Below are 17,226 nucleotides of genomic sequence, written 5' to 3'. Positions count from 1 at the left end.
AAAGAAAGAAAGAAAGAAAGAAAGAAAGAAAGAAAGAAAGAAAGAAAGAAAGAAAGAAAGAAAGAAAGAAAGAAAGAATCATACTCATTACCTGAGTTATATAAGAGTAACCCCCTCCCCCCTATATTAACTTTACTATAAAATTTAAAAATTAAGAAAAAACATGAAAAGCTGAGCTTATAGAAAAATAATATGATGAAATGAAACATTTCTAGGAGAATTGAATAGATTTTTTTAAAGCACCAAATAAACTTACACAAATATGGGATCTAATTGCTGTGAAACTCAGTGACTGTCTTTTCAGTTAAGAAGAATTACAACTCAAAGGTGACTTGTTGATCTGGAAGTAAGGTCTTTAAGATGTATCAACCATCAGTCTCCAAGAACCAGAAAAGTAGGCTGCAGTTCAGATTTCTTCTCTCTACATAGTTTGTAAGGCTTCAAGCAATTGGACTTGTTTGTGGTGGTGGGCTGAATGCAGTGTGCGTCAATCCTTCACCTATGGTGTTTTTATGCATACTTTCAAGTGCCATATGCATTTTTAACATACAATAAAGGAAAACATTCTCATTCTGTCTGTCTCTGTCTCTCTGTCTCTGTCTCTGTTTCTATGTCTCTCTGACTCTGACTCTCTGTCTGTCTTCTGTCTCTCTGTCTCTGTCTGTCTCTGTCTCGCTGTCTCTGTCTGTGTCTGACTCTCTGTCGCTGTCTCACTGTCTGTCTCTCTGTCTCTGACTCTGTCTTCTGTCTCTGTCTCTCTGTCTTCTGTCTCTGACTCTCTGTCTCTCTCTGTCTCTGTCTCACTATGTCTCTGTCTGTCTCTGTCTCTCTGTCTCTGTCTCTCTGTCTCTGTCTCACTGTCTGTTTCTCTGTATCTCTCTGTCTCTCTGTCTCTGTCTCTGACTGTCTTCGTCTCTGTCTCTCTATCTCTGTCTCTGTCTCTCTCTGGTGTTCGCAGGTTAGGCAGATGACCACACCAATGGACAGGACAAACCCTCCCCGGTCTGCGTCCCGGGGTGCTCACAGTAGGCGCAGCCGTAGACCTCGATGCGGAGCCCGATGCGGCCCTCGCCGCTCCAGTCCAGGGGCACCATGCGCACGTAGCGGGCGATGACGGCGTGCTGCAGCTCGTGCCTCACCACGCTGTCCGAGTTGACGTTTCCGGGGAACGCCTGCCAACAAGAAGGAAAGGATGCCTTCAGCCCGGAAACAGCAACAACGAAGGCCACCCACACTCTTCAGAGCCAGCCGTATCCCCTAAGTGCCAAAATCAACCCAGATTTTCCTATCCAGTGGCTGGCTTCCCAAGTCTCCCCTAAACCACTGAGAAGCCAAGTCCTCCTCCTTTGATGGGCCTGGAGCCGAGGTGGTCACAGGGCCCTTTGTCTATGTGAATCTATCCATATGTTAAGCTGTATAGGTGGATCTATTCTCATGTCAGAGGTGTGTAAACTGACTTGCAATATTGGCCTTTTTATCTTTTCTTTTTTCCCTTTGTCGGTCGTGGGGCTTGAACTCTGGGCCTGGGCACTGTCCCTGAGCTCTTCAGCTCAAGGCGAGCACCTACCACTTGAGCCATTTCCAGTTTTCTGGTGATGTATTGGAGATAAGAGTCTCACACACTTTCCTGCCTGGGCTGGCTTTGAACCACGATCCTTAGAGCTCAGCTTCTTGAGTAGCTAGGACTAGTGAGCTATGGCCTTCGCCAATATTTGGTTTTGATAAGAGAGTATATTTTGCTTTAAAAAAAAAAAACCTTTTTGATACCCTGTATCTTGTAGATACATATATTTCTTAGTTTGTCCAGATACATGCTAATCACAGTTTTCTCATTATAGAAGGTTCTATCAAAAAATATATGCTCTCTCAATCTTAGACTTTAGAACATTTTTGTTTTGTTTTTTAGTAGGGAAAAAATGGAGTTTTTTCAGAACTTGGCTAACGTTCATCTACATGCGCTGATATCTAGTATGTAATACATAACAAAGCGAACTATGAGGATGTAGGGACAATGTGTGGGACCACAGATTCAACCTTCAAAAGGAGCACAATCTAATGGTAGACTATATTGAACTATAATCTCATTTTATTTTAGAAGATACAAATTCCATGAATGAGAAATTGTGTTGTTTTAAGTATCAGTGTTTTAAATTCCCTATGAGCATGAGCTTTCCCTGTGCTAGGCAGAGTGAGTTTTTTAAAGCAATATTCTCCATGAAATCATAGTATTCATGAAGATCATTGCATTTGATCTCTTAAGCATAGAAAAAAGCCTTGAAAGTATAAAAAATAATTTTAATAATAAAAATTCATCTAAGTACGATATTATGATAAGCTATGATATTATCAACTTTAAGCAATTAAATTTGCTTTTATAGAACACCAGGAATTTTATTATTAAAATAAAAATAACTTTTATAATAATTTTAGAGGTAAAACATGACTAGTATGCAAAGAAAGATATTCTTAATAAAAAGCACAGGGTAGTATTTAACTAGAAATTCTGCTTTAGGATCACACAAATATCAGAAATAGCACATTTGCAATATAAAGTTTGTTGTCCAACCTGCCTTCCCTAGTCTTACTTAAAAGACCGAATAATTAAGTCGGGTGTGCTAGTGCCCATTTATAATCCCAGTACTGGAGAGTCTGAGGTACGAGGGTAATAAATTTGTGACTAGTGAGGCTATATTAAAAAGTAAAGCAAACATGCACACATACACACACACAACTAGTAACTATAGGCAATGTGTTGGAATAATTCCTCTAGACTCAAAATACATCATAGATAATAGTTATGTGGTTCCAACAATCTGGACCATGGATAATACATGAGCTGTCCCACATACAGTTCTGTGCCATGAAAAGCGAGATGTTTAGTGAGCATTGTTGAGGCCTTGGTTTTCTTACCCACCCCTTTCAGAATCCTTTCTTCAATCCCTTCTGCGACAAAACTACTTGAGTAGTAGTTCTTGAATTTTAATACTGCCATCATTTTGCATGTTGTTGACAAAAGTTTAACAATGAAAACATTAAGAAAGACTTTCCCCCCTTCCTTTGCAGGTTGCTCTCTAGCCAATTCCTAGTTTCCCAAAGAATCCACAAATCTAATTAATTATCCTATTTTACCAGAGCTGTATTTTTAATATCTCTTTCTATTAGGTTTCCTGAGTTCAAATAGTGAAACAATGAGAATCCTTGCACAAAATTACCTGAATGATTGTATAGAGACAAATGTAAAATTGATTCTCCCAAGTAATAAAAGTTCTGAATCTTCCATTCAAGATGAATTCTTAGCATGAAGCTGTTCCAGAACATTAACAACAATACCAGCAATAACAACAAAACTCCTTTCAGAACTCTGTCTCTGAGACTTTTACAATCATCTGAGGCCTGACAACATTTGAAAAGACATTGCAAAAGTCAGGATTTAAAAGAACTATGGGTATGCACGATCCAGTTAGTATTTGGAATTCTGTGCGTGCCAGATGAAGCAAGTAAGAGTTCACCCACTGAAGAGCACAGGGGGAGACAAAGCAAAAGGGAGCAGGAGACTGGAGAAAAAGCCTAGCTTAACAAAAAAATGGGAACTCAAATCTAAGATTCCAGATGCCCCCTCCAATTCTTGTGGTATTTCTGTTTAGCTGTGTTTGGGGAACTTCTCTAAACCTCATTATTTTTTTAATTCCTTTTCCCCATACTTCACCCCCCAGAAAAACTTGGGTAGCTTATTTGTAAAAATCGGTTTTCGAACTGAAGTTGTGAATACTCCTCAAACAGGCACCAAACTTTGTTCAGGAATAAATAAATATGACAAATATCCAACGGAAGTACATGACTATGTTGAAAAATTACAGTTACTTTCACAATTTCGGACTATGGACAAAATATTTCAGCATGCCTTTGTGTGTAAATGACTAAAAACATGAAGTCATGTTCATGAGGGTCTGGGTTGGGGGAACCTATTCAAGAGAGAAGATAAGCAAGGAAAGATTGAAGGAAAATATCATGGCACAGTTAAAGAAAAAAAAAGAAATCAACGTAATCATTTGAAATACGAACTAATCCCCTTTTGCAAAAGGCAGCGGAAAGGAAGAGAGGAGCCAGTCCACTCATTACTGGGGTACAGGCATTTACAACAGAGGAAAGGAAAGAGAGAGATGCAGTGAGTATATCTTCTCCCCATGTTCACTAACCTGTCCTCTTTCTTTTAGTATCAGCTTCTATATTTTTGTTATAAAAAAACTCACTATAAGACTCCATTCTTCACCACTTGATTGTAGAGGGGCAGACATGACCAATGGGAGAGGGGACACTTCATTCACTGAGATTCTGTTGTAGCAATTGTGCCCCAACTATTGAGGCATGCTTCCATTCATCCATTCACCACTTCCCTCAAGTACACAGGAGATATGTCAACAGATAATGTTCAGATCACTGGACCTACAATAACCAACAAGATGGAGGCAGCTTTGTTCCCATGGCATTTCAATAAAAGTGCAGAGTGGGGAAGATAATAACACAAAAATCCATGAATATGTTACTATGGATAGACACTGTTTTGTATGTGCATACCTATGAATATGTCATATTCCATATGTTGTCTATACAACATATGGAATCACATACAGCATCACATACATATACAAATCATACACAAAGACCACAAAAAGGCAAAGGCCCTGAGCATCCTCTTCAAGTATTAAGGACAGACAAGGAGACAATATAGCTGGAGCAGAGAGAAGAAGAATGTGGAGAGAAGACGAAGAGGTAAAAGGAAGCCTAAGAAAAGAGGGCCAGGAAGCCATAATGAAGCTGTGGTTTTAATTTCAAAAGAACTAGAAGGTGATAATGCTGTGCATTTCATTTCAAGAATGCTGGAAGAAAACCCCTAGGGAGTTTAAAGCAAGAAATTACAGATAGACAAATAGATAGGCAGATAGATCTATATAGAGAGATGAAAAACATCATTTTATATATTTATATATAATTATATGTAAATCAAACATTTTTAAATTTTTGTTGAAGGCATAAAAGTCTCCTTTCCTAAGTATGGGGGAGTTAGCAGACCGGTAGAGTATAACGTGCTATAAAATACAGAATGAGGACAGATGGAATAGTCTACTGACAAGCATTTCTAAGGAGCAGGGTGATTGACAATGGTGAGAGCAAGAGTGGTATGTGAGTGAGAGCTGAAGAGCAGCCTTGGGTCAGCTCAGAACGGGTGAAAGGCCTCCATGTGAAACTTGAAACAGAAGCGACTATAGGGAAATACTTGGAGATGCAGACATAGCCCATGACTTCCTGAATAGGATTCCATTGGCTCAGGATGTAAGAATTGTCAAATAGGATTGCATTCAATTCTGCATAGCAAAGCAAACAATTAACCTAAGTGAAGAGACACTCTGTAGAATGACAGCAAGTCATCTCCAGGTATTCAATCATATGATTAGCAAGATTATGTAAGTATTTCAAAAATAAAACACCAAAAAAAGATCCATGGATCAATGAATTAAATAGTTCTCAAAAGATGTACCAAGAAGTACATGAAAATACTTTGAACATCCTTAGCCATTAGAGAAATACAATTGAAAATGAACTTGAGATTCCATATGATCCCAGAAACAAGGGCTATTGTCACAAAAATACAAACAGGGAAACAAAGGAGGAGGCAACAATGCTTGATAAGAAATGTACTCATTATCTTACCCATGTAATTGTAACCCCTCTGTACAGTATTTTCACAATTAAAATTTAAAAAAAAAAACAATTGATTTTGAGCTGTGGGAAAAGTAAGCCTAATAAACTGTTGGCAGGAATGTAAAGTGTATCAGGTTATCTGTACCTTGGTCTTTATGTACTTCAGCAATGCAATGCTAAAGGTATGCGTATTTAAAATAATGTGTTACTGTCTGAGGATATATTTCATTCTGTGGGTTCAGCAAAACTGTAGTAGGAATGGAGAAGGATGCATATTGAGCATTACAGTCTTAATTACATGTAAGATACATTTTAAAAACATAGTGTAGCAAATATAGAAATGAGAAGGTTCCTCCAAAAAGTGAAAATAAAATTACTATTTAATCCTGCTCTGATGCTCCTGACCATATATCAGAAGGAATGAAAGTCAACACTCAATGGAGATATCTACACACTCACGATCATTGTTGCATTATTCACAACAGCCAAATTTATACCTACAGCATATAATTAAAGAAAGAAAAATCAAAGAAATACACACACACACACACACACACACACACACACACACACGTATGGACCTGCAGATTTTGTTTAGCAAAATCTAGTAAATTTCTACTTGAAATATGAGGGTTTTTTTCATCTAGGTACATTTTCTTTTTTTATATGGTGTATTACATATTTGAATGTCAAATTTAAAGTTTTATTGGTACTACCAAGCATACCACGTTTTGGCCCTACATTTGATTTATTATCCCTTTTACGAGCATCTTTAATTTCTCTCTTCATTTTTATTTTCCACATATTTTGATGAAAAGAGTAGTTTCCCTGTTAGTAGTTTCCCTTATACTCAATGCCAGGTCTACCACTTCTGTAGCTTTGATGTAAGTCACTGAAAAGCTTGAATGGGGTTGTTTACTATAAAAAAAGTTGGGGGGGAGGGGAAATAGTGTTGTGGTTCAAGTGGTATTACACTAGCCTTGAATACAAAGAGGCTCAGCGCCTAGGCCCTGAGTTCAAGCCCCACAACAAACAAAAATAAATAAACAAAAATAAGCTATTTACATAAAAGAAAAGGAAGACATGTCATCATAGCAACATTTTATAAGTGATCATCACTAAACTGTGTTTGGCCTACAAAATTAGAATTATTTTTCACATGACCTTGCAGGTATTTAAAAAAAAAAGATGATTTTTATTTTAACCAAACTTGTAAGCTTTGGAAATCTAAATCAAAAATTAAACAGTTGAAGAAATTAGAATGTCTCTTAAACAGAATGATACTACTGGGCACCAGTGGCTCATACCTGTAATCTAGCTACTCAGGAGCCTGAGATAAGAGGATGGAGTTTCAAAGCTAGCCTAGGCAGAATGTCCATGAGATTCTTATCTCCAATTAAGCACTAGAAAGCCAAAAGTTGTGCTGTGGCTCCATGTGGTAGGGTACTAGCCTTTAGCTGAAAAGCTCAGGGACAGCGCCCAATCCCTGAGTTAAAGTCCCGATCCAAAACATAAAATTAAATAAATAAATAAAATATATCTTTCCTATAGACAAAAAATACAGAGTAGTAAATACATTGTAGTCAGGCAAGAAAGAAGAGAAAACCAAGTTAGACCAACTTCCTTGCCAGTGCCTGAGGTCTGGGAGGGGTACATACCTAGCACAGGGATAATTTTCACTAGAATTAATTTGATTAATTAATTGACTAATTCATTAATTGATTGATTGATATAATGTAGGAAACTTTAACAGTAATATAATAAAATATTCAACTCAGACCTGTGGTGCTACTGTTATAGTTATTATTCTGCAAATGACCTTAACAGAGAAGAATTAGAACTTTTTAACATATGGTAAGTCACTCATAAGGTTATTTTTACAGTAATTTAAACATCGCTAAAGTTTTAATAACTGAAAATTTCTAACATTTGCACTAAATATTTTTCCTGGCTAAACATTAGGGAGGTGAGTGTATTCTGTAATATAATAGGCACTACATATTTTAGATTTACATGCTACATCATTCTCTGTCTCATATTCTTTCTTTAATAAAAAAAAAACATGTGAAATGCACAAAATATTCTGAGCTCAAACACATTAGAAGAACAGGCCTGAACACTGTTGGCCAGTTAGATATGGCTACAGTTCCTTTTTTAGTGCGGATGTAAAGTACTTTTCTTCTTCTTTGGTACTAGGGACCAAACTGGGGCCATATTCCTGCTGGGCAGCTGCTCTTTCACTGAGCGCCACCTCCATTCCTCCTGAGATAATCTTTGAATTGGTAAATCTCAACTCACATACGATGCAAAAGTTTATACTCATCAAAAACTTTGTAGCCACTCGGTACCTAAAAACCAGTGCATATTGCAAAAACATCTGATGAACCTTGGAGCACATAATTTATTGAACTAGAGGAAACATAAAGGGAAACAAACATCAGCTGTGCATAATTCAAAAACAAATATTAGCCTTCAAAAGTATCCTATGGTTTCAGAAATAGAAAATATTTTGTGAAGAGGCTAAATATACGTAAACCTCACAAAAGCCTCAAGATACCCACGGTGAATGTCCACCATGTCCTATTGCAAATAAATGAGATTTTTTTTAAATCTTAGTGAAATATTTCACTTGGTTAAAAATATACCTAAACTCTTCCCTTAGATGTTGTGTAAGAAAACCAAGAAAGGCCTTTTAGTATCAAAGACAACATTGTGAATATGGGAAATCATGGCAGGAAAAAAAAAACCACCAATGAGGAACTCATGCATGTTTTCTCATCTGAGAGATGGGACTTAAATTATGTCTCTTCTGAATTAGAAACACCTGTTACTAACTTTGACGTGTATGTTGTGAAGCTCTGATTATCATAGTCACTTTTCTTGAAGTGAAATTGTATTTCTTGGTAGATTTTCAGATCTTATTCCCCACCCCCCTAAACAACTCACATCAAAATGGAGAAATGGAATTTTCTACTTTGCAGCCTTCCTGTGAGTTTCCCAGCCTCATTCTTCTCCCCGTGGAAACAGGAAGAATAAAAGCCTTCCCATGAAGCAGTCTGTCTCCTGCCCTCCCAGCCCATTCTCTGCTGGACTCTCTGCTCACAAGGATGTTTCTAGCTAGATACCGGAGAGGACTTCCTGACAGTGGGGGACCCCCTCAGAAACACCACCTTCAGCTACCAGCCACACTGTACAGTAGCTCATAGAATCCTAGACTCTGCAGTGCCTTCCCTAGTTTGTGGTCACTGCATCAAGTTCTAGACTAGTCCTGTAACTAGCTCATAGATATGTAGGTCCACTGTAAACTCCTTAGTCTCTCTCTATGGGATGGGCTCAGTACAGTGGCTGGTGACCAGTAATATTTGCTAACAGTTTAATTAAAAGGATGAATAAAAATATACATTGTTTAGCACTGGTATCTCACATCTATAATCCTAGCAACTCAGTATTTTGAGATATGAAGATTGTGGTCCAAAATCAGACAGAGAGGAAAAGTATAAAATTCTTGTCTCCATGGACCAGCAAAAAGCTAGAAGTGGTGGGGCGGTCCTAGTGGTAGAGCACCAGCTTTGAGTGGAAAACAAGGAACAGTACCTTGGCTTTGTTCAAACCTGAGCACAGGCACTCCTCTTCCCTCCCCCCCAAAATGTACGTACTATTATTCATGGCAATATTCATATTCACCACTTATAGTTAACCAACCATGTTTGACAATATGGCATACATAGCATACTCACAAGAATTGGTTGACTAAAAGTACAGATTCTAAAGCATCACACATGTTAAACAGCCCATCCATATAGGAGAGGCAGGAATTTCTGTGGATAGATACTATTTGTGAACCAATTGGATATTCTTTATCTCTTTAGTTGTGATAACAGGATGAATACATTTTACAATAATTTTACTGAAGCATCGGTTAATTAACAAATAATTATACCAACAATTTTGATTAGAAAATTAATGATGTTGTGTGTGTATGTGTGTGTGTGTCTGTGTGTGTCTGTGTGTCTGTCTGTCTGTCTGTCATCCTCTACCTTTTGTATGGAGCCACATGATAATGTAATTCTGTAAGATCATCCTTTCTGCTCATCTGTTCTCAGTTTACTGCACAGGTGGTGCAGATTTTCTGATGGTTTTATTGCTGCATATAGCTTATTTCTCCACAATCCACTAGTTCCACGTAGGTATCTTAGACTTTTGTCTCCTTCTCTCCTCTCCTTTCCTTTCCAGTATTGAGGATATCAAATGACATTACATGTAGTTTGATGTCATTAATTCCCTGCACAGTACATGACCTTGCCTGGCTCACATCGAGGTCAGTATGGATGGGACAGAGTAGAGAGGCTCTGCTCCCCATATTCATTTGGGGAGTCAAGCTCATGGTCATCAGTGTGTGACCTTCAAGAACATACAGAAACAGAAGAGAAAACCAGGGGAAGGTACACAAAATGTACAGGAGATCATTCCGCACTCCTTCCATTAGTCAGTCTTTCCTTCATGCCCGGAGACTGGGATTTGTAGCATCAAAGAAAAGTAAAACTGATTTGATAAATGTGTAGCAGTATTGTTTGATGCTTATGAAAGTTTAAAATTTTGTGTTTATACTATAGAATTCATGATATTGAGTATTATTTTATATTATAGAACTCATTGTATTGAATATTGTCATTATATATATATATATATATATATATATATATATATGGACATAGTGTCACACATGGAGGAAAAAAGATTGAATCCAGCCCAAGAAAAGTTACTGAGACACCCCCCACACACAACCAGATGAAAAAAGGGGTTGAGAGTTAGTCTGGGGTCATAGTTCAATTGGTAGAGCTCTTGACCAGCAAGCCTGAGATTACCACAAAAAGGAAGTCTACCATTTCTCTAACATCTATCCTATCTTATCTTATCTATCTATCTAAAATCTACTATCTAGCTACATAAATATCTACATAATCAAATGCAAAGATCTTAAGTGAATAGATAGCTCAGTGTTAAGAAAGGCATCTGCCCATGCAATTACCATCTTCTATCAATATCTAGAACATTCTATTAGCCCAGAAATGTCCTTTTGAACCTCTGCCCCAGCCCCTTTCTCATCCTCATCACCCAAGGATACCAATTCCCTCAGTTCAGATACCACAGATTCACATTGCCTTGACATTTGCAGCAAAGGATTCACTGTTGGCTCCTTTCAATCAGAATAATTTTGTTCGTATTTCCCTGGGCACTCTGTTCAGTAATTGTTCAATCATCTTTGTCCTTCCAAGAGTAGGAGGCTATTTTGTAATCAGTAGGAAATTAGAATATGTTATATAACTCATAAAATTAGGCCTGTGTGGTAAGCTGAGTTAAGTAACCAGTAGCTGGTCCATGATGGAATTAGTCAGGAGCTTATTTCTGAGTTGGTAAGGGAGGAAATGGCAGCAGAGCTATACAAGGAGACACGGTGGGGAGACACTGGAGAGAGAACTCTGCTGATGTGTTTATTGATCTGGCAGCACTGGGGCTTGAACCCATGGTTTTGCACTTTTGAGGTGGGTGCTTTACCACTCAAACCATCCCTTTTTGCTCTGATACCTTTGTTCAATCATATTTTTGTTATGTTTAAGAAGTTGTATACAAAAGTTACCGCTATCCATTTATGAATACAATGCATTTGATCCCTGTCACCCCTTTGTCCTTCACCCCCATCCATCACCCTACCCCATCCTTAATTTTTTTTTCAATTTCATAGGATATGCATTGAATATTATGAGCCACAACCTTCCTATTTTGTTCTTCCTGCTATAGTTGGGGTGGACACATACCACCATATCAAGCTTAGTCTTTTGAGTTGGGATCTTGTAAATATTTTGTCCAGGTTGGACTGTGCCTGAAACCCTTTTGATCCTACCTCTTTCAAAGCTGGCATGATGACCACATGGCTCCACACCCAACTTCTGGGTTGATGTGGGACCCCATCCACTTTTTGCCTGAGATGGTGGCAAGCCTCTGTCGTCTTTATCTTTGTCTCTCAAACAGCTAAGATTAAAGATGTAAGACATTGGAGCCTGGCCAGAAGTTTTTGGTTTTTAAGATAACTTATTTCTTGATTAAGGTAGATATTTGTATGCTATGTCAAGAAAAATGTTAAGGAATAAACACTTTGGGGTGTATTTGTGCCTGAAAAACCATCTTTAATTTTCCTGAAAAAACACACAACAGGGAGACAACAACCAACTGCAAGACTCACCTTGTCTGTGCAAATAAGATCCAACCTGTTGCTTAAAGTAACCTGATACTCCTGTACTGAGAAAGAAATTCCTCAAATCCTAGTGCAAAGAAATTTTGTTACATTGGGAACACTGAGCACTTTGTACAATAGAGACAAATATCATGGGGGATAGGCGTTTCTTTTCTCAATGAAGAACCATGAACAACATGCCAAAACTCAATTCAGCAAACACACAATTTACAATTGTGCTCAAGATTTCCATAGTCCTAACCTGACTGGCTGACTGTAGCAATGGTCTGAAGTGTGAAGGGAATGGGAGGAGTGAGTGCATCACCCTCGGGTTACAGTCCACAGACATTGCTTCCTTGGGTATTTGATATGCTTTGATGCCAATGAATATGAGAATATACTTCCTGGAGAACACCTGCAATAAATCTTTTAACATCCAAACAAATGCCTTCATAAATATGCAAGTGATAAAACAATCAAGTTGCATTTAGGGTGAGAATGAGTAACAGCTACATATGTTACCACCTTTAAATTGTCTTTCAAAATGTGAAATTTTCCATTTGGATAGGTTTAGCCTGTGAGATGAAAATAACTCTAACTGCAAAAGTCCTATCTCGTTTGAATTTTAACAGTGGCTTTACTCCTTTACATATGTATATATATATATATATATATATATATATATATGTTTTACCATTTTCTATTTGAATATGATTAATATCTGATAATAGTTCTTTAATGATGGAGAAAGAGGAAACAATAAATAACATTATGTGGGTGTCAGAAGCTAATTTTTAACCATGAATTTCTATTTTATCTCTTGTTAGAAAAAAGGTATATATTATGCTCCTCTTTTTTACTAGTTGTAATTTTCTCCTTTCTTCTACTATAATTCTTTACAAATAAGCAGCTGTGTGCCTTTCCCTGTCTCTTCTTTGTTCTCTTTCATCTTTTGTAGAAGCTTGAATCTGGTCTTTCTTGGGAAACAGCAACTGGAAAGATGGCCAATAACACAATCACCATTGTCATGATTATTTGACTTCACCTGAGTACTTCCCATAGCTGACCATCTCCTTCAATCTGTTTTAGTCAAAGATGGTTCAGTTTTGTATATTTGTCTGATCTCTGATCATGTTTCCATTATTTTATCAAACATTTTAAATTTGTCTATGGATTATTAATTGTCATGTACTATTTCTAACTTACATTTGACAAGGTACATTTTCTTACCTTCAAACATGTTCTACAAGAATACTTTTTCCATCATTCCCTGTTTCTAGAGAAGTTGGATGTCATGAGTAAAAGTGGACTTGTCTCTCTAGGCTGAATTATTTGGGCTTCCTTCTGCTGTGGTTGGCTGCATACTTCTGTCCAGTGGTGCAAACCATCAGCACTCAATTTCTTCCTGGCAGCATGGTCTTAGCTCTCACTGTTCTCTTTTATTCATGGTGTGATAAGAGCTTGCCATTCTGCTTTACCTCTCCTCATGTCTTGGTTTCCTTACACGTGGATACATTTTGGATAACTGTTCTTCAACTAAATTCTGTGTAGATGAATCCTTTTCAGTTGTTACCTGTTTCTGACAGAATGCTGACAGATATGTATATGTACAAAACTTTAGTGTGTGATCTTGTGAATTACAATGATTGTAATCTCTCAATTTGGGATTTTCAAAAATTCATAGAATATCTCAAGTTGCAAATATGTTTGGTCAGAATTCTCCTAGTTTTCCAGTATCCAAAATTTATTAAGAACTTTGTCTCTACAAACTTTACCTTTCTAATATCAACCCCTAGAGTTTTCAGCATCAGTACTCATTAGGTAAATTCAAATTAAAATACCCCTGAGATACTATTGTCTATTGGGATTACTAGAAGTCTCTAACTTTTCCACTCACTTTCTTTATAGAAGGTGTCATTCTAACCCAAATGGTAAGTGATTGAGTGATAGATTTATACAAAGTGGGATTTTGATTTCTACTCCAGAGTTTTCAACTATCTATTGAGTAGGAAGGGAGTGATGCAAACTAAGCAAAAGGGAAGGGAGTGAAGGCTGCTGTTTGAACACCCAAACCTACCTGCTCCCTGACAATCTTTGCTGACACTTCCATCCTCCTTGTCCTCCATATTGAGATCTTCATACACATCTGTGGTCTTCTTCCTCTTCCTCTTCCTCACTCACATCTGCACCTCCTCCCTCTCCCCTAAACACTTCCCATTGGTGCCAGGACCATGCTGAGTGTTTATATCCTCACTCCCCTGAGAGCTCTTTAGATTTCTTCCCCATATTTAGTCTCTTGATTCTTCATTTCACTTTATATACTACCCAAAAAGGATCTTTCTAAATTACAATCTCAATCTATGCAAGTTTAATTACTTCACCCAAAATATAGACAGAGGTTGCTTTTGTTCTCATATTGCCAACTCAATAAGTGGAAAAGAGGCATTTGCACAATTATCACCCTTTGTTTTGTTTATGGGATGCTAAACGATTCACTTAACTGATTCTTTTCAACAAATTAGCAGAATTGACTGAGCTGAACAAATATATTCGTTCTAGTGGAGCCATACATTTACATTCACTGAGTTCCTTTTAGTTAAAACTTGAAGGAAATATTTGTAGCTCCTGATTTGCAGACAATCTATCCTGCAGTTCCTACTTTTAATGCTTTCTTTTATCATGAAAGATTTTCTTTTGTAATGTGATGGGTATTTCTGGAGCTATACTATATAAAATTTTTATTTCCTTTCTGAACTGAATAATTTAAAACATTAAGTAGGTGGCTACAACAGTTTCCTCAACAAAGCAGGGGGTAGGGAAAACAAGACAAAGAGGACAGGGTACATGAAAGATAAGTGAGTTCTGCAATTTAAACATCTTGAGGTAAAATGTTATTCAGAGCCTTTTTCTTTTTTTTAATCCTTGGAGTAATTAGATGTGATAGATGATGCATGTTTGCAATAATTTTATGAATTTTTAATCACTGGGATCAAGTAAATAAGCAATGGATTTTGTTAGCCAATTATGCACAAAGAAAAATGAATTAGGGCCTATTTTGAATCCGTGCTTTTGAATAAGTGTGGGAAGAAGGAAGAACAGAAGGAATGGATAAAGGAGGGAGGAACAGGAAGGAAGAAAGGAAGGGAGGAAGGAAGGGAGGAAGGGAGGAAAGAAGGAAGGAAGGAAGGAAGGAAGGGTGGGAGGGAGGAAGGGTGGGAGGGAGGATGGGAGGGAAATGGAAGGGAAGAGAAGAAAGAAAGAAGGAAGAGAAAGAAGGAAGGAATAAAAGAAATCAAGCCTTAATTATTATGAAGTTACTAGAAGAGTAAAATGGAACTATTGAAGTCTCTTTAGTGAACAAGTCTTTGGAAAATGTCCCCTGGAACCATCCATGGCAAAATGTGGTAGTACCTTGAGAGAACATAAAAATAAAATAAAATAGAACTTACAGTAGTAAAAAAGATACTGTATGCATAAACCAAATACTATATGAAACCTTATACTAATAACTATTTGTAAGCATTATTATAAATATTTAAAAATACTTCAATTATAAAAATAAAATTAAAAATTCTTCTGTATAAACCTGAAAAAGAAATTGAGTCAGTAGATGAAACATGTTCTTCCTAATGTGTTTTCCAGAGCTATTTAGATTTAGTAAAGACTTTCATAATCTATAAGCAAACAGAAAGTCACACATTCTGCTCCTATCATCTTATTTACTTAGTTTTGATATTAATGCTCTGTTGTCATTTCTTCCCCCAAATGATCTATTGAAGTTTCAGAAAGATATTTATACATTAGGATTCTTTCTTATATAGCTTAGGAATTTGTCTTCAATTTTATATTTATCAAGAATTTCCAAGCCCTCAGACTCTGGCGGCTTACATTTCTAATCCTACATACTCAGGAGGCTTTTTTGCAGAAGCAAAAATAATAGTAAGTCTGAGAGACTCCATCTCAAATTAGCCAGCAAAAGCAGGGCTAGATGTGTGACTCAAATGATAAAGCAGCAGCCAAGCATGCATGAATAACAAGACTGACTCCATGAGTTCAAAGGCTCTGAGTTCAAATGTCATGCCTGCCCAAAGAAAATGAATCAGCAGTTAATGTAAATACAAATTTTTGAGCTGCTTTGAATCTTTACATGCGATATTTGTACACATAAAAAAGGAGAATATGGAGACATTTAATCACCTGGCTATCTTATAAATGTGACCTATTTTTACCTTAACTTTTATTTTTAAACAATTTTAGAGTAACAAAGCAATTGTAAAAAAATAATCCAGAGTTCATCTGTATCTTTTCCCTTACAAATGAATGATAACACCCTACATACTAGCAGTACAGTCAGAAAAGTCATGAAATTAACACTGATACAGTGTTCTTAACTGACACCTCTACTGTATGCCAACTGAACGATTTTAGATATACCGGAGTTTTCCCACTTGTATTTGAGTATAGAAACTACATCATCCAAAAGTAATATTTTCTTCAACTTCCAAACTGAGCAATACAAATTAGTAGAATTTATGGTTTCAATTCTCTCCATACTGTACAATATTTTCTTTCCTATCACTGATGCTTGTAATTTGTGACTTCCATTTAATAAAATGTTGGGCACAAAATGTCCAAGAAACACAGAGAAAGAATTTTGAAGACTATGTTTACATTATGTTTTCTAAGTAAGATACAACATTCCCAACTAAAGTAAAATTGGGGTCCAGATAGATTATTTGAGAAAATGCAATCATTATATTCAGTGAGCACGGTGCTAAGATGAAACAATGCAACTTGAAGGAAAGAATGAGAAGAGGAAAATGGGTGAGAATGATACACAACAGTGACACTGATCAATATTTTTTAAATGATAGAAAATTTGGAGAAATGACTAGAATAGTGTGGAGAGCTGCGGGAGCCGCGACCAAAGACGGCTGCAAAAGCAACATTGTAGCTAAAATGGCAGGGCCGCGTGGTGCGGCTGCGACCTAAGAGGGCGCGGGCTCCCGCCTTCCGTCTTCCCGTGATGAGTGCTCTCTGTAAAAACAACTCCTTATATGGCTATGACTTGGCTCCTAGTTTGCTTCCGTGTTTGCAGCCCTATCGGTATATGCCACGTGGCGCTTCAGGATTGGCCATCCAGGAGGCTTATAACCGGAGTGCGGGGGCGGATGGGAAGGAGAAACAGGAAGAAGCAGAAAGAAGCGGGCAGGAGAGAAGTAGGAGAAAAGAAGCTGTAAACAAGGTCCTGAATAAACCGTTTGAAAGAAGGACCTGTTGTCGTGTCATCCTTG

General features: G+C 37.3%; 1 protein-coding gene across 1 annotated transcript in view; it reads right to left on the bottom strand.

Moving 5' to 3' along the window:
- Cntnap2 (contactin associated protein-like 2) overlaps positions 1 to 17,226 on the bottom strand; it is a 1,232,273-nt gene that overhangs the window by 1,029,137 nt on the left and 185,910 nt on the right. The window contains exon 5 of the mRNA XM_013021595.1: positions 1,025 to 1,172. Coding sequence (XP_012877049.1) covers positions 1,025 to 1,172 — 148 coding nt within the window. The remainder of the gene's footprint in view (positions 1 to 1,024; positions 1,173 to 17,226) is intronic.

This window comes from Dipodomys ordii, unplaced genomic scaffold, assembly GCF_000151885.1.
Source record: "Dipodomys ordii isolate 6190 unplaced genomic scaffold, Dord_2.0 Scaffold56, whole genome shotgun sequence".
Taxonomy (NCBI): Eukaryota; Metazoa; Chordata; class Mammalia; order Rodentia; family Heteromyidae; genus Dipodomys; species Dipodomys ordii.
Note: the sequence above shows the minus strand (reverse complement) of the source record. Positions and strands in the feature narration are given on the sequence as shown.